Source organism: Lissotriton vulgaris, chromosome 5 (assembly GCF_964263255.1).
Source record: "Lissotriton vulgaris chromosome 5, aLisVul1.2, whole genome shotgun sequence".
Classification (NCBI taxonomy): Eukaryota; Metazoa; Chordata; class Amphibia; order Caudata; family Salamandridae; genus Lissotriton; species Lissotriton vulgaris.
Window position 1 is genome coordinate 2,000,374,720 of NC_141693.1, and position 21,746 is coordinate 2,000,396,465.

At 50.0% G+C, this 21,746-nt stretch overlaps 1 protein-coding gene across 10 annotated transcripts in view; it reads left to right on the plus strand.

The window, feature by feature from the left end:
• RAPGEF1 (Rap guanine nucleotide exchange factor 1) overlaps window positions 1–21,746 on the plus strand; it is a 714,396-nt gene that overhangs the window by 683,151 nt on the left and 9,499 nt on the right. For all 10 annotated transcript variants that reach the window (XM_086924774.1, XM_086924779.1, XM_086924781.1 and 7 more), the window contains one exon: window positions 16,657–16,785. In XM_086924774.1, coding sequence (XP_086780900.1) covers window positions 16,657–16,785 — 129 coding nt within the window. The remainder of the gene's footprint in view (window positions 1–16,656; window positions 16,786–21,746) is intronic.

Genomic DNA, 21,746 nt, shown 5'->3' on the forward strand with positions numbered 1-21,746 from the left:
CGTGGTCCAGGGGGTCGGTAGATCAGGGTGCCTCTGAGGGTGGTGTTCGGGTTGGTGTGGATCTGGAAATGCAGGTGTTCGGCGCTGGTCAGGGTGTTGTCGGTGCTGGTCGTGAGACGGATGGTGTTCCTGTGGATGATGGCGATGCCTCCTCCCATCTGGTTGGCGTTTCGGTCCCTCCGGACGATCTTGTAGCCCTCTGGGATAGCGATGGCGATGTCGGGAGCTGAAGAGGTGTTCATCCAGGTCTCCGTGAGGAAGGCAACGTCCGGGGCATCAGTCCCTCTAATAGAAATAACCATTAATAAATGCATTTCAGTGCAATTACTCCATTTCACCTCTGGGGATGCCCTTCTCGAGGCATCTCCAACTCAGCCCTTCAATCTTTGATGCACTTCTCAATGAACCCCCAGCTGTAGAACAAAAGTTCTAGCCTAGGAGGTAATGCAGTCTTCGCTGAGAGTTGAGGGGTTATTCTTTTTAAATCCTGAAGAAACTTAGGGAGGGACTTACCTTTGTGCTGGGGGCGAGACTGCGCTGCTCCAGCAGCTCCCCCCAGCAACATTTCACACTCAAGGGTGATCCCTCTCCTCTGGGGGCCACCAAAACGCCAAAAACAATCCATTCCTCATGCCTTGCAAGGCATCATGGGGCGCTTCAAGCTCCTGCCGCTTTCTGGGGCCTCGGTGGGGGGCCCGGTCCCACCCGGACCCGTAAGGCTATGCGACGCGGGGAGCCCACACCCAGCCGCTCCGCGCTTTGATCAGCGGCCCGGACCCACCGAGGCCCCTTGCTCCTCCTTCCTTGTCCGGGGCCCCGGTCCCACCCGGGACCCCCGCAGGCTCTCCACGTTGGAGGACAGTCCCCGGGACCTGACCCACCCCGGGAGCCTTTCCTGGACCAGCAGCAAAGCCTCACGCGCTTTGCGTTCAGGGGGCCACAGGTCCAAGGTCTCTCACCTTCTGGGGGCCATATCTCAGCCCCTGGAGGTCCGATCTGCCCCATTTTCGCATCTTCTTGCTCCTGGCGGCGCCCCCAGCCACTGGGAGCACTCTCCTTCACTCTCCGGGTCTCCAAGAGGGTGCACTCTGCAGGGAGCGGTCTACACTGGCTCCCTGCACCAGCCTTTCGCCTTGCTCTCCTACTGCGCCTCTCTTCTCCCTGCACAGAGGCCCCTGCATCTGCACACCGGTCCTGGGCGCTTCTTCTGGTGCTGTTAGGGGCCTGGGTGACAGTCAGGGGGTCTCTCCTTCCAACTGCCCATTGCCAGGCTCCAGCCCCTTCCTCCTCAGCAGACCACACCCCAGAAAGTGCATCTCTTCCTGTGCAAGTACTTTTTAAAAGTTGAGTAGGGGGCAGGCAGAAAGTCTCTGTGGGTCCTATCAAACAGCGACACATCACTCCCTGCCCCTGCTCCCTCCTTCTTGTCCAGCCTCTGGGTTTGTTCAAAATGGAGTCGTCCAGTGTCTCTGGCCACATGGCCTCTGAAACCCAACTATTTCCTTCTTGGTGCAGCCTGGTTCCTGGCACCCAGTGACAGCTGCTAATGGATGAGCCTGTAGCCCCACCCATCTTCTTCTTTGTGGAGAGGAGGCCCAAGCTTGTGGAAGAAAGGTTATCAATCCATCCAGCTGAGGTCAAACCTCAGCCTGGGTCTGGTCATGGCTGGCTCAGAGAAATATGACAGTTCAGTAGTAGGGAATCTCTGTGTATAATCATAATCTAGTGAATAGTCCCGCCCATGTGCGTGGACCCCGGCAATCAAAAATAATCTCTTAAGTTGTCAACACATGCAGAACTGCAAAGACACTTAAGAGAGAATTTAAAGACAAATAATGCAGCCTATATCCACAGGCTGCACTGTCCAGTACTTCAACTAGAAATTCTACCAAACAAAACCACACACAACACAGCCTGCCCAGTTTCTTCCATAAAGAAACTTGTCATTACCAGTAAAAGACTCTGGAATGATAGAGAGGAAGTCTTGGACAGACAAGCCCCATAGGCTGCAATTATGTGGCTTAAATAGGATACTGTGCCTTTAAGAGAACTTTCCAGAACTTCTCCCAGTATCCCAGAATGCACAGCAGGTCCCTTTTACTTTCAGTTCTTTTTTCCGGGTCCTGCTAACAGGACCCTGGCATTGAGCTCTCCCTTTTTCAAGGGTTTATTGGATTTTTGTTCACTTTTTGGATAAAAGTGTTTGCAGTTTATTATATCTTGGTGTTTCCCTTCACTCCTGTGTGTTTGTTCAGGCTTTTTAGGGCTCTAAAATGCCTGCTCTTTTCGACAAGTGCCCAGCATGTGGAAGGAAGAAGTCCAAGACTGATCCACACGACGTCTGCATTATCTGTCTCCCTGAAGCACATGTCCCTGAAGAATGTGACATCTGCCAGCACCTTTCAGCAAGGACCCTGAGGAAAAGGCTGAAGATTAGGCTTCAAGGCCTGGAGGAGAGACGACTGCAGGCTGCAGGTGGGTCTGGGCAGGCTGGGAAGGTTCCCTCTGCCTCAGCTGAGGCCTCTGGGGGGCTCCCCAGAGGCAGGAAGACCAGCAAACGGTCCCGGTCTCCGTCGGCGTCGATTGCATCGACGACGACGTCGAGAGGGATGGCGACGGTGTGTTCCCCATCTCCCCGGGGCTCCGGGTCGAGACGGCGTGAAGAATCGACGTCGAAGGGCCTGGGTAGGCCGCCGTCGAGACCATCATCGACGGCGTCTACGTCATCGACATCAGCGTCGAGCTATCGGCATCGAAGGAGCGACAGGCGAGGCGACACCGCCGGTCGCCGTCGAGAAGACGGTCGGCGTCGAGGGGATCCTCGGCGTCGTAGACCTCCAGAAAGCAGTGGGCGTCAAGGAGTCGACGCTCGTCGTAGAGGACGGAACGTTCGACGTCGCGGAGGCGGCGTTCGGCGCCGGAGTCGCGGAGGCGACATTCGACACCGGAAAAGCGACTCAGCTTTGAGAAGGAAGAGATTGGCGTCTAGGAGTTGTTCCAACTCTCCTAAGTGGCGCAGAAGGTGTTCTGGCGCCAGAAGTCACGCTGGGTCTGGTGGAGGGCGCCGAAGACGGCGATCACCTACTGGAGGGGCTGGTTCGCAGTCCCCTCCCCCGAAGAAGTCACCGGGCTCGGTGTACTCTGTGGTATATACACCACTTCGGCCGAAGGCTCCCCCTCCTCCTGTACCTAAGGAGGATCCTCCCATCAACCCTCCGCTTCCACCACTTACTCCCTCAGGACAACCACCACCACCGCTTTCGCCGCATGGGCCCCCTCCTCGGTCGGAGATACCTCCTGTTCCTCCGCCAAGGTCGGTGTCACTGCCCCCTCTTCCTACACCGCCTAAGGGGACGCCTAGATCAAAACCCCAGGATAGGCCACGGATGACGCCTCCACGGAAACCTGCGGAGCGCCCACGAACTGGGAGGTCGCGCTCTCGTTCCAGGAGGAGGGAACGATCGCGCAACAGGTCGTCCACGCGGTCGAGACGCCGCCACAGGAGGCACAGGTCTCGCTCCCATACGAGGTCCTCAGGGACCAGGGACTACTCTCCGGCTTTGTCGGGGTCACCGGAGACAAGGATGTCGCCGGTTAATGATCTGGTGGCTTTTCACGATGTCCTGTGTGAGAAGTTGGCCTGATATTCAGTGTTCACTATTCTAGTGATCACTATGTATCAGTCCAAACAACCCTTATGGTGATTGGTTGTAAGTCAACCGTATAGACCAGCTATCCTAGTAGCGTGGATACGAGCAGTCTTCGGGCTAAACTCTAGAGGGCGTGTTAAGCCAGCTGTTATACCATCACGTATACCCCTTGAACACCAAGTGAAAGGACACCACACATGTGTTATGAAAATAAACAGTGTATTTATTTAGATCACAACAGCCCTGTACTCTTTATGAGGACAGGGTACTAAGCACACAACAAAACTCTTACGAAAATACTTCAAGTTGCACAATTTACACAAATGCCCGAGGGGCACGAAAAACCATATACTATGAAAGTGGAATGCGAAATTACTAGCAGGTAAGTACTGTACTAATAGGCTTTGGAATTGCTAGGACTACGTTACTGAACCTTCAGATTACTAGTAGGAGGCCTAGGGGACTCGGGTGCAGAGTGTGCACTCTCACGCGGGATGCGGGACAAAGTCTATGGGAGCTGGTAAAAGCAAAGTTAGTGTTCTCGGGCAAACCCGATAAGGTAGGACGAAAACGACAGTGGATCTGGACCCTTGGATAGTGAGGCTATGCTGGGGCACCGAAACGCCGAAGTTACCTAGCCCAGGGGCTGTGGATGCATAGGTCTGAAAAGACGTCGGGAACCCTCGTTGACGAACCAGGAGCCTGAAGAAAGAAGTTGCTGGCAGGCGACCAGTGAAGATTGTTCGATGGATCCAAGCCTGGATCGAAGATGGATGACACCTGAAAGCAGAGGGGACCAAGTTCTTAATCACTAGCCAGTGATTGTGTGGGCACCAGGATGGCACCGGGCGAAGTCACCTCGACCAGGTGAGTGGGCGACACTGGGCTCTGCAGTCTCACGGACCAGGAGGCGTTGTCGGCGACCAGGATGGAGGTGCGAGCTGTCCCACGATGGTTGATGCTGTCGACGTCGCTGGACCCAGGATTGGGGCAACAAGTCTTGGCAAATTCAAGCCCACGCGGTGGACCTAAAATGGCGTCTGGAGTGGACCAGGAGGGTCGGGGGTGCTCCTCTTTTGGAAGGGAGCAAGGGCCAGTCTGGAGCAACCAGACCAGCAGTGTTGTTGGCGTTTATCGTCGTCGGGAAGGCCACAAGCCAGCGGGCTAGTAGCCAGACAACTCGGTGAGCAGCCAAAAAGCAGAAGGGCCCCACGCAGATCTCGTGGATGCTGGGGGGCTGGACTTCGGTGCTGGAGCTGCTCAGGGTCGGGGCTTCTCGGACCCCAAAGCACTCACCAGAGGATCCCTCGGCGGTCGTGCTGGATAGAAGTCGTGCAGTTCTGATGATGGCCGGTCCCTCGAGGTCTCGTCTCACCTACGGTTCTCAGCTTAGCTGTAGAGGTAGGTAGAGGTCAGAGGTGCCAGGGAAGCCGGGTCTCGTCGAGCTGGTCAGTCGGATTCCGGAGGAAGGACGTGCAGCAAACCGCAGAGTTCTTAGATGGTGCCTGCGGATGCAGGGTGACTACTCCTTAGCCACAAGGGAGAAATCTTGAGAAGAAGTCGAGAGTTCCTTTCGTAGAAAGTAGTTTCTTGATTCAAAGATGATCTAATTTGGAAGGGTCCCCGCTCCTGCCTTTATCCTAAAGAAAGGGGTGGGTACGCGACTAGGTCCTGCCCCAGGGGTGGAACCAGGAAGGGGGTGGTTACACCCCTCTCCCATGCCGGACTTTCCCCAGGCCAGGGGCTGGTGTGCCCCTGGAACTGGTTCTAGCCGGCAGATGCGTAGTGAGCACCGGGGTGCCACTTGCAGTCACCTTCCTGTAAAGCCCTGCCTACCCAGGATACACAAAACCCTGTCTGGGATGGTGCTAGCACCGCCCCTGACAGGAAACCCTTTGTCCAAGCTCCCCTCGCTGGAAGGACTCCCAGCTGCAGGGGGTCAGACTCGTGTCTGTGGTGGCAGCATCCATTTTGTGATGCTGAGGCTCGAGTTAACTTTAACCGGGGTTCACAGTTACATACATGTCGTGTCCCTCTAGAAGGGTGGAATGCTAACCCCGTCGCCAGAATTGGCGAGGGGTTAGTATTCCAATTCGTATGGCCCCTTACTCGACATGTTTTGATAAAGCGATACCTGAGATAGCATTTAACCGCGAGGATTATAATGCACTTAAGAGTATATGGTATGCGTTATCATGGAACAGCCATTAGGACTTGGTTCCGCAAGCTGCAAACGGGCTCAGCTCATGCCAGAGCACCATCTCACACGATTCCAAGCACTCTGCCTTCATGATTGTTAAGTAAGGCCTGCCATAGGAGTGACTGATAGGAATCTGTGTGTCCATTTTTAGGGTTAGATATAGGTATACTATATCTAAAGCAAAGGGTGATTTCACCACCTTGCCCCAGCTGTCGTGCAGCCAGCTGTGTCAGATTTAGATGGCCATCCAGGGGTGGCATAATACATGCTTCAGCCCCTGGTAGGCCCTGGGTACAATTATGCCCTGAGTTACAGGGTCTGATAAGGTGGCTAGTACCAATTGGAAATGCACCTAAGGTACATGGAATCCGTTTTAGAGAGAGAGCAGTAGGCTTGGGGTCCTGATTGGCAGGGCCCCAAGTCAACTAAGTCGGAAAACCAGCAAAACACCAGGCAAAAAGTTGGGGGCAACCATAGTCAGGTATCCACCTTCCTACATCCTGTTAAGAGGTGCAGCAAAATTGGGCATCTCGTTGACGGTGCCCACGTCCAAGACATCGGTAATCTTCGAGACACTGCACCAGAAACATCTGTCTCGATTCCATTATTGCCACTGGTACCGGGCCTGGAGGAACCGGCCATGGACCTTTTTCTCACCCCGGCGGTGACTAAGGCGGCCCCCTCGAGACTACAGAAAAAATACCGGGCTCCGGATTCTGTTTCGGCTTTTTCAAGAGTGGAACCTCCTCCAGACTCTGTGATAGTGACGGCGGCTCGTAAACAGCATGCCACCACCCCGTCAGCCACAGTTCCTCCAGATAAAGAATCTAGATGGATGGATTTGGCTGGGAGGAAGGTGTGTGGGACGTCAGCGACCTCCCATGAAGGCTGCGAGTGCCACGGCCTTGTTGGGACGCTATGACCGTGCCCTCTGGGACTCCCTCCAGCAGTTTGTGGAACACCTACCTCGTGACAAGAGAGAAGATTTCCAGGAGGTGTTAAATGAGGGGAGGTTGGTGGCGAATCAGGTCATCAGCGCTGCAGCCGATTCTTCCCTCCTGGCGGCGCATAGCTTCTGCCATGGGATTAACCAGCGACGACACACCTGGCTCCGCCTTACGTCACTGAAACCTGACGCAGAGCAAAGGGTTGCCAATCTTCCATTCTCTGGCGAAACCCTGTTTGGAAAACATGCGGATGACGAAATGGCCCGCATGAAGGCGGAGGCCGAAACACTCACGGCTGTGGGTCTGGAAAAGCCCAAAGAGACAAAGAAATCGTACCACCCGTTCCAGAGGCGGTTCGGTGGACAGGGCAGAGGGCGTGGCCAAGCTTCGGGACAGCAACAACAACAGCAGCAGCAGTACCGAAGGCCGTTCCAGAAGCGCCCTAAAAGCAGAGGCGGCCAACAGTCGACACCAGCGACCAAAGGCCCGGCCGTGTCTAGGCCCTGAGCGCTTACTTCCCCTGCATCAGTTACCCACTCCGGTGGGGGGAAGCATTCAATTTTTTCTGGCAGAGTGGAGAAAAATTACTCAGGACAAGTGGGTGCTGAATATTGTTTGCAATGGATACAGTCTTCGGTTCACCTGCCCGCCTCCAGCAATTCCACCGGTCAGCTAGCAGTTTCAGCTGCGCGAGCTCCAGGCGGAGGCCGATATCCTGTTAAGGAAAAGGGCGATAGAAGACGTACCTCTGTCTCAGAGAGGAAGAGGTCTGTACTCCTGGTTCTTTCTGGTTCGCAAGAAGGACAAAAACGAGTTCACGTCCATTCTGGACGTGCGACAGGCAAACAAGTGGATTCGCTTAGAGAAGTTTCGCATTCTGTTGTTGCATCAGATTTATCCTCAGTTGCAACAGGGAGACTGGCTATGTGCTTTAGACCTACAGGATGCATACTTCCATGTGCCCATTGCACACAAACACAGGAAGTTCCTGCGATTCCAAGTCAACACCAATCATTATCAATACACAGTACTCCCATTCTGACTAAAGTCTGCGCAGAGAACATTCTCGAAGTGCATGGCAGTGGTAGCAGCACACCTGAGGAAGAACAAGGTGTTCGTCTACCCGTACCTGGACGATTGGTTGATCAAGGCCTCCGCCTTCTCGGAAGCTCGAGCACACTTCCAGAAGACGTGCGTTCTCTTGAACAAGCTGGGGTTGCACATCAACATGTCCAAGTCTGTCCCGACTCCGGTCCAATGCATATAGTACTTGGGAGCCTCCATCAATACGCTGTCAGCAAACGTGTCTGCTTCGGAGGAGCGACGATTATCACTCCTTCGGAAGGCTCAGGCTCTTATGACCACTCCATCTACAACAGTGAGGACAGGGTCTTCTCTACTCGGATCGATGGCCTCTTGTATCTTCCTAACGCCACACGCACGACTGCACATAAGACCGTTGCAATAGTGCTTGGAGGACCAGTGGGATCAGAGGAAAGGATCTTGGAACGACAAGATACGACTGTCTCTGCATGCTCTTCAGTCTCTGAAGTGGTGGTGTTCAGCTGAGAATCTCCTCAGAGGGGTTCCCTTCCACAAGGAAATTCCCAGGCAGACTGTTGTGACGGATGCTTCTCTCCACGGCTGGGGGGCGCACTCCGGAGACTTGCAGATTCAAGGAACGTGGTCCCCGATGGAGGCCACCTATCACATCAATTTCCTGGAACTCAGAGCTGTTCACTTGGCGCTGAAGGCCTTTCTTCCATCCTTTCAGACCAACTCTCTGCTTGTACAGACGGACAATACGACCACGATGTATTACCTCAACAAGCAGGGGGGTTCGAGATCACGCACTCTGTCGCAGGAGGCGCAGGCGATCTGGCACTGGCCTCTGGCCAGAGGACTGACGATAACGGCTACCCTTCTGCCAGGTGTGCAGAATGTTCAGGCGGACGCACTGAGCAGACTGATTCAGGAAAACCACGAATGGGTCATAAACGACAAAGTACTAGGAGAAGTCTTCGCAAGGTGGGTGACTCCAGACGTAGATCTGTTCGCCACCGCCGAAAACAGCAAATGCCGAGACTTCGCCTCCAGGTACTACCAGCAGGGAACGCTGGGGAATGCGCTATAGATCAACTGGTCGAACAGCTTTCTGTACGCTTTTCCACCCATTCCCCTGATTCCGGTGGTACTCATCAAGTTGGCCCGGTCCAGGGCTCGGATGATACTCATTGCCCCGAAATGGCCCAGGCAGTGGTGGTTCACGGATCTGCTTCCCCGGTCTCTCCTTCATCACATACGGCTGCCGTGCAGGCCGGACCTTCTCACGAAGTTCGGGGGGCAGATGTTGCACCCCAACCTCTTTGAGTTTAGCGGCATGGCTACTGAGATAGTGCAATATGGCCATTTGAATGTGCCAGAAGATTGTATGGACATACTGAAGGAGTCTAAGAGACCTTCCACTTGGACTTCCTATGCTTACAAGTGGAAGAGGTTCTGTATCTGGTGCAAGTCCAAGAACTATGACCCGACGACGTGCAAGGAAGACGTCATCCTTCCTTACCTTCTTCATTTGGCGCAGTCTGGACTTAATGTTCATTCCATTAAGGTTTATCTTGCTGCATTGACTGCCTACAGGAAATGCCCTTCACAGATTTCCTTCTTCCAGATCCCTGTGATCAAAGATTTTTTGGAAGGCTTGAAGAAAGTGTTCCCTCCTGTCCGGCTTCCTTCGCCTTCATGGGAATTGAATGTGGTGCTGTCCAGATTGATGAAGGAGCCTTTTGAACCTATTCATAAGGCTTTGTTGCAGCACCAGTCCTGGAAGGTGGCGTTCCTCGTGGCCATCACATCGGCCCGCATGGTGAGTGAAATTCAGGCGTTGTGTTGCCAAGAACCTTATACTGTAAGGTTGTTATGCGTACTCACCCTAAATTTCTTCCCAAGGTTATTTCTGATTTTCATGTCAACCAGACCATAACTTTGCCTACTTTTTTTCAGAATCCTTCGTCTCCAGCGGAAAGGTCTCTACATTCCCTGGATGTTAGGAGGGTGCTGAAATTTTATCTGGATAAAACCAAAGATATTCGTAGGTCAAACCAATTATTTATCAATTCTGGATCGGTCAGGACGGGTCTTGCTACCTCTAAGCAGTCCATCTCTAGGTGGATTGTGTCCTGCATACAGTTGTGTTACAAAAAGCTAATAAGACCTTAGGGGGTAAACCTAAGGCTCATTCCACCAGGGGCAAAGCTGCCACGACAGCTTTGCTCCGTAATGTTCCAATTGCAGAAATCTGCAAGGCGGCCACTTGGAAGTCGGTTCATACCTTTGCTAAGCATTACTGTCTGGACACTGATGCCAGGGCAGATGCTCAGGTTGGGCAGGATTCGCTGCGAAATTTGTTCGCACAATAGTGGTGTTGATTTCTTCTCTCCACCGCCGCTTTGGTGTGGGGATGGGGTTGCCATTCTATTCCCTAGATTATGACTATACACAGAGATCCCCTACTACAGAAGGAGTAGTTTCTGTCCTGTAACTCCAGTTCTGTAGTAGGGGTATCTCTGTTATAGTCATAAGCGCCCGCCCTCCTCCCCGGTGGAGAAAGCCTATGGGGCTTGTCTGTCCATGCCTTCCTCTCTACCATTCCAGGGTCTTTTACTGGCAGAGGCAAGTTTCTCTATGGAAGAAACTGGGCAGGCTGTGTTGTGTGTGGTTTTGTTTGGTGGAATTTCTAGTTGAAGTACTGGACAGTGTAGCCTGTGGATATAGGCTGCATTATTTGTCTTTAAATTCTCTCTTAAGTGTTTTTGCAGTTCTGCATGTGTTGACAATTTAAGAGATTATTTTTGATTGCCGGGGTCCACGCACATGGGCGGGACTATTCACTAGATTATGACTATAACAGAGATACCCCTACTACAGAACTGGAGTTACAGGACAGAAACTACTCCTTCTGTATGACCCAAAAGCAGTAGATATGACTTTGGACTCTGCAGAATACTTATTTTCACCGACTCTACAATGGACTTTAGTGCGTGTCTGGAATCTGTAGGCTTTGTGGAAGTAATTTTAGCCATGGGCCCCACATCCCCATAAGGGAATAATGATGTGAAAACACAGTAAAACACACTGACTTTCCCTGGCATGTTCCTTCCCAATGTATAAAGCCTATTCCATGTCACCACCCAATTCTGCATAAGTCCTGCCACACCATTCACTCTGTAGCTGCTCCTGGACTGCGCACGCTAGGAATCTCCCCTGCACAGCTCCTACACATGTGCACACGTATGTACACCCGTGTCTTCATGTAACCAGCACAGTGTCCCATACTCCTGCTGCTGCGCAGCGGCCTAGTCAAGCCAGGCGGACACCAGTAAAATCTCCCTGCAGTCTCCTTCATTATGAGTTCACTGTGGATGAGTCCCAGATTATGAGGCTCCCCCATAGTAAAAGCTCAACAATTAGGTGCTCAAAAAGAGAAAAATCCAGGCGGCCCCTAGTGTCAGACCACCTTCTAACAGCACCACAGTGGGCCAGGCAGTCCTGGTTCTCACAGATAGTGGAAATGGCACAGGGGCCGCCTCAGAAGTGGAGTACTCTCCATGCAAAACGGAGAGGTACTCCACCCAGAGCCTCTGCCTAGCTGCATGGCTCCTGAAGGCATAGAATCTGCACACCTGAAACTGCCAGAGAGCACGATGTGGGTGCTACGGGAAGCAAGGAGACCTACCAGACTATGTGGCAAAATGGAAAAGATTCACACAGTGGTGTATCAAGGAAAAGCTACACAGCAAAATGAGCAAGGAGTCAACTGTGCTAAAATATTTAACACACCTGCTAAAAGCAAACCTAAGCTCTACCTCACTGAGGAAACACATAGCGGCAATAGTAGCCTACACAAGAGCAGAGACAGGAAAGAGCTTCTTTATATCCCAAGTAGTGAAGAGATTCATGGAAGGGGCCAAAAGGATCGCACCACCTAAGAGGATGCCACCACCGGCATGGAACCTTAATTTAGTCCTAACGGAGCTTATGAAAGCGCCTTTTGAACCCATTCATAAGGCCTCACTACAAATGTGCACAATGAAGACAGCCTTTCTAGTGGCAATCACCTCACTGCGCAGGGTAAGCGAGCTGCAAGCACTGACGCTACAAGAACCCTACATTAAAATACACAATGACAGGGTGGTAATGAGAACGGACCCACACTTTATGCCAAAGGTGGTCTCAAGGTTTCACATGAACCAAACAATAGAGATACCGAGCTTCTTTCAGAAACCATCCACAAGTGCAGAGCGGGCGCTGCACACTCTAGACGCTAGAAGGGCAGTAATGCACTACATAGAGAGAACCAAGGAGCACAGGGAAACAAAGCAGTTCTTTATGTCCTTCGCAAGCAGTTTCCTGGGAAGACCAGTAACAAAAGGGCACCATTGCACGATGGATCGCACAAACTATACAATACTGCCACAAGCAGGCAGGTCAAGAACTAACAGAGGGGGCACAAGCCCACTCTACCAGGAAAAAGAGAGCAACAGTAGCCTTCCTGGCTAACACACCCATTCAGGACATATGCCTAGCGGCAACATGGGCTTCAGTGCACATGTTCACTAAGCACTACTGTGTGGATATACAAATGAACAAGGAAGCACAAGTAGTACAGAAAGTGCTTCAACATATATTCAACAACCAACGCTCACCTTCCACCCAGCCCCCACAAACATAACAAACCCCTACAAAGTCTATGCACAGCATAGTGAATCCAGAAAGATTCACCTGTCGGTGTAGTGTTTCAGCTTAAAGATCTTTCTGGATTCACTAGCGAACCCACCCACCTCTGCCAGAAAGATGAGGCAGGAGGAGGAGGAAAAAGGACAATATACCAACAGACACTTAAGAGACAACGCGGAAATTCCCTTACATTAAGGGAAAACTTGAAAACATTTGAAAAGGATTAACGGACATGACACAAAAACAAGAAAAAAAGAATCCAAAGTTGGTGCCCAAGGGTGGGAGCTTCTGCAGGAAGATTGCCGACGTCACAGGAAGGACACCAAAAGGTGGGACGTAGACGCCCACCTGGGCTACGAAAAAAAAAGACTACGATTCCGGACCCAACAACTAGCCCGCGAAATAATGTACAGCATAGTGAATCTAAAAAAATCTTCAAGCTGCATAACTACACCGACAGGTAAGGAACTATTTGTTCTTCTTTATAGATTATGGCAAGGCCCCCTTCAATTTTGTCATGTCTGTCTTTTCTGAAGATGGAGTAACCAGAGGGAGAGAGCAGGTCAAGGATTGAGGACGAGTGGGCATTGAGCCAGGTTTCCGTAAGAAAGGCGATGTCAATGGCTTCACTAAGGATAGTTTCTGCGATTTCTGATGCATGACAGGCGGCCAATCTGCAGTTGACCAGCATGCAGTTGAGGGTTTTTTTGTGGGGGAACAAGAATAGATAGTGGGGAGTTGCTGTGGGGGTCTGGGCGAGACTGGGGAGGAGGGGAGCCTGTTTGTCCCCAGGATCACAGGGATAGATTAGTGAGGAGAAAGGGCGTTCGTAGTTGTGGCGATAGGGGAGTGGGATTTATTAAGGTCTGGGAGGGGAGATGGCTCAGGGAGTGGGGTGGACTGAATTAACAATTACTGCAAGGTGGTCTATGTAAAGAATTGTAACGAGGGGAAGTACTCCCTTGGTGAGGGAGAATGGTGTGTGTTTGTTCGGAACCCATGGGATAGGTATGACTAGAGGTATTAATTGAGGAGAGGGAGCTGAAGTCATTTCTGAGAGAAGAAAGTTCTAACACAAGGGTTGAGAGGTAGAATTCTATATTGAAAAGTGACTGGGTAAGAAGCGAGATAAGGGAGGGTGCTAGGAGGTCGGGGGAGAGGGGTCTGGGTTGTGGACAGGGTGGGAAACCAGGTGGGGGAAGTGAGGGCTGTTTAGGTTGCAAGATAGAGGTGAAATTGGAGGGTGTGAGAGAGCATTCACAGAGGTCGACTGGGTGTTGTGAGAAGAAAAGAGGGCATGGGGGTGGAGCAAGGTGTCAATTTGGTTGGGGGGGGAAGGTCACTAGGGGAAAAAGAGGTTGGAGTTATTAGTGGAGCAGTCGGGGGATCAGGGTGAGGGGGTACAAGAGGAGGAGAGAGGGTTTGGGCGGCTGAGAGAGTTGTAGGAATGTCAGGAGGAGGAGATGCTAACGAGGCGCAGGAAAAATACATCTGGGATTGGGGCTGGCTCTCCGAGAAAAATGACTTCCTATAAGACGGACAACACCACTGTGGAGCAGAATAGGAGGTTTCCTCCAAGCAAGGAGGACCATTGCCTCTGACAAATGGATACTGAGCACAGTTACTGGATCGAGCTCTTAAAATTGCTTCCAACCATAAACCAAAGTAAAAATCATATTCAAGAAGAGCATTAATACATCTTCAGCAAGAGTTGAAGGAACGTATGCGAAAATAAGCAATATAAAAGGGACCGAGATCAATCGGGGAATTTGCTCTGTATATTTCCTGGTACCGAAACCAGACAGACCTATTTTGGACCATCGTTTTCAAAACAGATTTATGAAAAAAACACAAAAATTCTAGATGACAACACTTCAAGAGGTATTCCCACGGCTGTGAGGAAAGCTCTACATGCCGTCTGGAGAACTCCATGAAGTTTATCTACATGTACCTGGACAGGAAGCACAAAAGATTTCTCGACTTTATCATGAACCATGTACTGTCAATTTAAAGTACTCCCTTTTAGCTCCCACATTGTTTACAAAGTGTTTGGCGTTGGTAGCAGCATACCTGAGAAGGGCAGGGACATATATGCCCTTAACTAGACGACTGGCTACTAAAAGCAAGCCTGTTCACTCAGTGTCAAGGAGCATAAAGAAGTAGATCCATTTACAACACCAGAAAACGCAAAATGCAAACCTTAATATGAGGCACTCATGCCCTCTATTTCTAGGGAGTATGAACTGGTCAGGAAACTTTGCAGATGCTTTTCCCCCAATATCACGAATATCCCTTGTAATAACCAAGTGCAAACGGTCGCACATGACATTAACCTTAATACCTGCAAAGTTACCATGGCATACATGGTTTTCAGACATAATAGGTATGCCACAGGGAAAATATTGACGTGTCCAGCCTTGCAAGGCCCCTCTCAGTGCAGAAGAGCAGGGTTTATCATCATCCCGGATCCAGCCAGCCTTAGTCCAGCTGGCCCCTAAAGACTTAGACTTAGAATTTGAACATTTGTGCCTCCAAAATAGAGCTCTTGGCATCTCTCTACGGCAGTCATGTATTCTAAAGAAAAGACTAAACAAATCAGGAAGGTAAGTCGATTCTTTGTCTCTTTAACTAGCGAACAAGGGCTCACCAGTAAAAAAGTCACCTTTGCACAATGTGTGGTCCGAACAATTCAAATATGTTATGCAAAAGCAGATGTTCAATCAGAAGGAAAGCCCCGGGCCCATTCCACAAAGAGAACAGGAGCCGCCCTTGCTTTCTTGACTAGCATATCTGTTATTGCCATATGTAATGCAGCCATCTGATCATCCATACACACATTCACAAAACATTTTGTGTGTGCATAGTTAAGAAGGAAGCACAAATGGGTCTGAGATACTAAAGCATCTGTTTGCAAGCACAAACTCATTTCATCCCAATCTCCAAAAATAAGGAAGGATACCACTGCAAAATCAATGCACAGCATGCACATCCAGAAATGATTCATGCTGCAAAACTAAATGGTTACTTACCAGTAAGTGTAGTTTTGCATCTTGAAGAACTTTCTGGATTCACATACAACTCTCCCTGAAAAAAACGTTTCTTTACAAACAAGCTATGAAGGGAAAAAATATTTACGCATGGATTTAAAGAGGCAAACATGTGCAGTGGCTCCCAGGGCTCTCATGTTTATCATTCAAAGGGGAAGGAAGTACTACCAAATGTGGACAGACCATGCCCATGCAATAAAAGAAAAGGATGAAAGTGAAGTATTCCTTACCCAACCACTAGATAGCAGAATAATGCACAGTGTGTGAATACAGAAAATTATTCAAGCTATAAAAATACACCATTCAATATTTTCCGTGTCCTTAAACCACCTTTTCTGAGCACACCATGCTCTGACTTTAACACTGCACTCCACTCACGCTACTCATTCTCTCAGCCGAAAACACTGCGAGGTTAAGCCAGTGTGCTTGTGCATTGTGTAACAAGGATGGAGTCAAAGCAGGTCTCATGATTCAAACTTCTTCTTCAAAGTACTTGCAAATGTCCTGAACCAACACAAGATTTCAGAAATATATGCAAAGCATGTGAATTTAAAGCACTCCCTGCTATGAACTGATGTTTACAGGGTATTTCAGATTCAGAGTGTAGCTTGACTTGAAAATTAGCAGCTTTCCCTCTAGAAAGGGATCCTAGTTGATTACGGTATTGTTGTGAAATTGTCATTTCCCTACCATTTTTGGGGTATTATTAATTCTGTGTATTTTCTAAATGAGTCCCATCTATTTGGGGCTTTGTAATCGTTCCTTATAGCTTCCCTTACCCCTTTTTTATAGAAGCATGAATGGGTCTTGCATCTCTGCCCACTGCCTGATTTTAAATTCGTATGTTTTCGCTTTGCATGGTGTCCTCATTGTTTAAATATAACCCAGCTGTTAATAAACCATGAATTGAGGCTCTTCTTTTCATAGCAGAACGTTTGTTTTATTTTAATCGTGCCAGGAAATCTATCTGCGCTTTTTATCTGCAAGCATTTTAAACTTTGCTACTAAATACTAAGCTGTTGTTGTAAGTAGCTCTTCCCAACACCTTTCTCCACCTTTCTCATCTCTTCATCCAGGGGCCTGATCCTCCAGGACCTCACATTTGTGCATTTAGGAAATCCAGATCACATCGATGGGAAAGTGAACTTCTCAAAGCGTTGGCAGCAGTTCAATATTCTTGACAGCATGCGATGTTTCCAGCAAAGGTGAGTGTTGAAGGTTCAATGCTAATGCTTACATACAGGTAGGGAGTGTGATTAAGATGTATCTGCAATTGTTGGCCAATGAAGAGCTGGGGCTGGCTGGCCAAAGGTAAGCATGCCCAGACTTGCCCATCAGGAGTCGGGCTGCAACTTGAAGAAGATTGGTTTTGCAGCGTCAATCTTTCTGGATTCACTATACTGTGCATTATTCCGCCATCTATTGGTTGGGTCCAGAATTGTAGTCTTTTTTTTTTCTTTTTCTTTTTCTCTTTTTTTTCTTCGTGGCCCAGGTGGGCGTCGACATACCACCATTTGGTGTCCTTCGTGATGTCGACGTGTTTCCTCCGGAAGCTCTCACCTTTGGTCGCCATCATCAGATTCTTTTTTCCGCTGTTGGGTCTGGATCGTTACCGAAGAGTTCCAGAGTTTCGGAAGAGGAATCAAAGAAAAGAGAAGAAAATCTACGAAAACCAAAGTTTCAACTTCACCAGACTACAGGTCAGGTAACCGGGACGACGAGGGATGAGGTTTTCGACTGAGATCTCGACGTTCAACGGAGAATGCGCTCACAGTGGGCTCCCTGCGCTGGGGATGGACAAAACACCTTTCAAGTTTTGCACCAATTGCCACCACAAATACGCCCAGAAGAACCAGCATCCAGTCTGCAACCTCTGCCTTCTGCTCGACCACAAGAGCGAGGACTGCAACGCTTGCTCTGCGTTCACACTCAAGACCCTCCGAGTAAGAGAGAGGCAGAGAAGGGAGACCCACAACATGCAGGGGCCACCTCTATCGCTCCGAGACTTGCGCCTCTCCAGTGGAGAGGAAGACAACATCGCTGAAGGACCAGAGGACTGCACGGTCGTTGAGGTCCATAAGAAGCCGTCAAAGGAGGTAAGGGAGTAGTCGACCTCTAGACACTCAAGCGACACTCGAAAGGGTGAAGCTAAAGCCACGAGCGACACTCGTAAGAGTGAAGCAAAGTCCTCCAAGGGAGCATTGCCACCGAAACACTCGACGAAGGCAACAGCAACCAAGGACAGTCAGCCGAGCGGATCCTTCGAAAAGGAATTCCAGATGGCGAAATCTCGCAAAGTCCAGGTCGTCGAAGGTTGCCCCCGAAAAGGACACCTCGGCCCTGAAGAAAGAAGAGCCAACATCTACTTTGACAGCCCGAAGCGAAGCACTCCAACTCTCGACGCCGAGTATGCCACAGAGATGGCCGAAATGGCGAGCATCCTGCAGTGGAAAAAGGACTTCGATGAAAAGATGAGCCAATACACCATCACGCCGAACCTCCGAAAACACCTGAACCGGTCGAGGAACAAGAGGAGGAAGTCTATTATTTCGAGGGCGAAAGTGATGAGGATCAGCAGTCCTACTGGGACTCGACGTCCTCGGGGGCACTAGACTTCGAATGGCAGGATCTCGACTCCGAATCGCCGGAAGAGGTAGACACATACCCTTCGAGGCCTTCACCACCAGACATAGGGATCTACAATATGGTCGTCCAAAAGGCTGCACAGACATATGGGGTGAAGATGGAGGAGGAGAAGCCCAAGGCATGTTTTCTCCTGGAAACTCTACTGCCTCAACAAACTAGGAGCCAGTTCTTGCCCATGCTTTCTAGTTTGCTGGACCAAGGTAGAGATGCCTTTAAGGAACCAGCAGTATGCAAAGCTGTGTCTCCAAGAACGGAGAATAAAGTATAAACATTACTCAAAGGACCCTGCATACATCTAAGGGTCGGTACCAGCCGATTCTATTATCACGGCTAGGAAATGGGCCAGTGTATCCACTAATGCCGGACCACCTCCAGACAAGGAGAGTAGAAGGATGGATCTCACAGGGAGAAAGGTGGAGAGAAATGTGGCAATCCAGTGGTGCATCGCTAACTCCAACGCCCTGATCAACAGGCACACATACCAGCACTGGGAGGAGGTGGAGCAACCCCTAAAGCATCTTCCAGACCAGTACCAACAAAGAGTGGCTCACCAGGTAGAAGAGGGAAAAAACATGGCAAATACATGCTTTAAATCGGCCCTGGATGCTGCAGAGACGTCCAGCAGACTAATGATGATAGGAGTGACCGAGAGAAGACGCGCATGGCTCAGAATTTCCGGATTCAAGCCTGAGGTGCAAAGCAACATCCTGAATACACCTTTTAATGGGGAGCAACGGTTTGGCACACCAGTTGACGAAAAGTTAACGCAGCTCAAGAAGGACAACAAGACCGCAAGGTCCATGGGAGCGTTGCAGTTCAGAGAGATGAGAAGGGGTACACCCGCAAGACCAGGTGGTGGGGGGGGGGGGGGGGGGGGGGGCAACGTGCCTACCACATCGCACCAAATGTTTCAGCTAGGCTATCAAGGGAACAACCAAGGCCAGCAGCAGAACTGGCAGTACCAGCCCTGGGGACAGTCCTTTCAAGGGCGTGCAAAAGGACGTGGTCAGACACAAAGAGGAGGCCAGCACCCTCCCTCCAAGTGACTTAACCGTAAAGCTAACACCCACCCTAGCAACACCTCGGGTGGGCACAAGGACATAGGAAAAAGCAGCAACCGGACGTTCCACGACAAACAGTACCTCGAACACTCAACACCAGTAGGGGGCAGAATAAGAGACTTCATCCAGGAGTGGAGAAAGGTCAAATAGATATTGAACATCCTACAATACCGATACTGTATAGAGCTAAAGAAAGAACCTCCAAACAGAAAACCAAGAAGCAAGGCACACTCTGCGAAGGAACTCTCGCTCTTGCGACTAGACGCGCAAGAACTACTCCGCAAGGAGGCGATAGAGAAAGTGCTGCACAGCCAGAGGAACAAATGGGTTTACTCCACTTACTTCCTCTTGCCAAAGGTGGAGGAAACACTAAGACCTATCCTAGATCTAAGGTTCTTGAACACATTCATAAAGACTCAGTTTCAAAATTACTTCCCTTCAAGAGTTAATACCACAAATACAGCAAGGGGACTACATGACCACCATAGATTTAAAGGACGCGTACTTACACATCCCCATCAACCACAAGTACAAACGTCTACTGAGGTTTGTGATCAACCAAAGTCACTTCCAGTTCACTGTACTGGCATTCGGACTCCAATCCGCACCAAGGGTGTTTACAAAATGCCTAGCAGCCTTCTCAGCACACCTACGAAGGAAAGGAATACACGTATTCCCCTATCTCGACGACTGGCTTGTAAAGGCAATTTTCGTACAGCCTATGCAAACAACACATCCAGCAGGTCATACGGACACTGACACAACTGGGTTTCTCAATACATTGGGAAAAATCATCAACAGAACCATAGCAAATCAAGATATTCTAAGGGGCAGAGATCGACACCATATGGGCCAAAGTGTTTCCCAGCAGGAAGAGAACACTGGCAATACTGAAGGAAACACGTCATTACCGCAAGGGGCAAGTCCTGACAGTGAGGACGGTGAGCAAGCTGATGAGAATGATGGCGTCATGCATTCACCTAGTCCAAAATATTTGGCTATACATGAGACCATTCCAGGAATGGATACAGCAGCAATGGTCACAGGCAACAGGGAGTTGGGAAGTTCTAGTTGTTGTCGGACATGCAGTGCAGCAGGAAATAGCATGATGGAATAAGGAAAACCTATCACAGGGGAAACCATTCACACAACCAACTCCAACAGTGACCATCACAACAGACTCCTCCCAGCTGGGGTGGGGCACGCACATGAACAAACTGAAGGTGAGGGGGCTATGGCTGTAGCAGGATGCGGTGCAGCACATCAACTACCTGGAACTAACGACAGTGTTCTAGCCTTAAAAGCGTTTCAGAAGGAGCTGTACAAAAACAGTGTGTTGATCCAAACAGACAACACCATGACCATGCTCTACATCTACAAACAAGGAGGAACACAATCAGTAGCACTATCAGGGTTAGCACAGGAAATATGGACATGGGCCATCCCACTAAAGATAAACCTACTAGCAATACATCTCCCAGGGAAGGACACTGTGGAAGCATCCCAAGAATGGGAGATCAGCAAACAAGAAATACAGAGAGTATTCCAGAAGTGGGGTACACCGCAAATAGACCTATTTGCAACACACCAAAATGCCAACACTTCGCATCCAGACAACCAGACCATCGGTCACAAGGGAATGCGCTATGGAGAAGTTGGTCATAGACGTTCCCCGATACCACTGGTACTAATAGCACCTCAGTGGGGCAGACAGTCCTGGTTCTCGCAAATAGTAGAGATGGTGCATGCGCCAGCACACAGATTCCCAAAACAAAGGGACCTGTTAACAATGCAAAATGGAAGGGTGCTACACCCAGAGCGCCTCAGCCTAGCGGCATGGCTCCTGAGGACCTAGAGTTTGCACACCTCAAACTACCGGCGAGCACAATGGCAGTGCTCAGGGAGGCAAGAAGACTTACCACAAGGAAATGCTACGTAGCAAAATGGAAAAGATTCTCCAAATGGTACATTAGGGAGAAACTGCAAAGGAAAATTTCCAAGGAGTCTACAGTACTAAAATACTTAACACATCTACTGCAAAATAAACTAAGCTACACATCCCTAAGGGTACACAAGAGGAGAAATGGGGAAAAGTTTCTTCACCTCCCAAGTAGTTAAAAGATTTCTGGAAGGAGCAAAGAGAATCGCACCTCCAAACAGGATGCCAGCACCTGCATGGAACCTCAACATAGTGCTAACTCAATTGATGAAGGTACCATTTGAGCTGAACCACAAGGCTACGCTGCACATGCTCACGCTAAAGGCGGCCTTCTTAGTGGCTATCCCATCACTACGAGGAGTAAGTGAGTTACAGGCGCTAACACTTCAAGGGCCCTACCTGCAGATACACAGACCCACACTTCATGCCGAAGGGGGTGTCACGGTTCCACATCAACCAAACAATCCAAATACCTAGTTTTTTCCAAAAACCAACCACAAGCACAGAGAGAGCGCTGGAC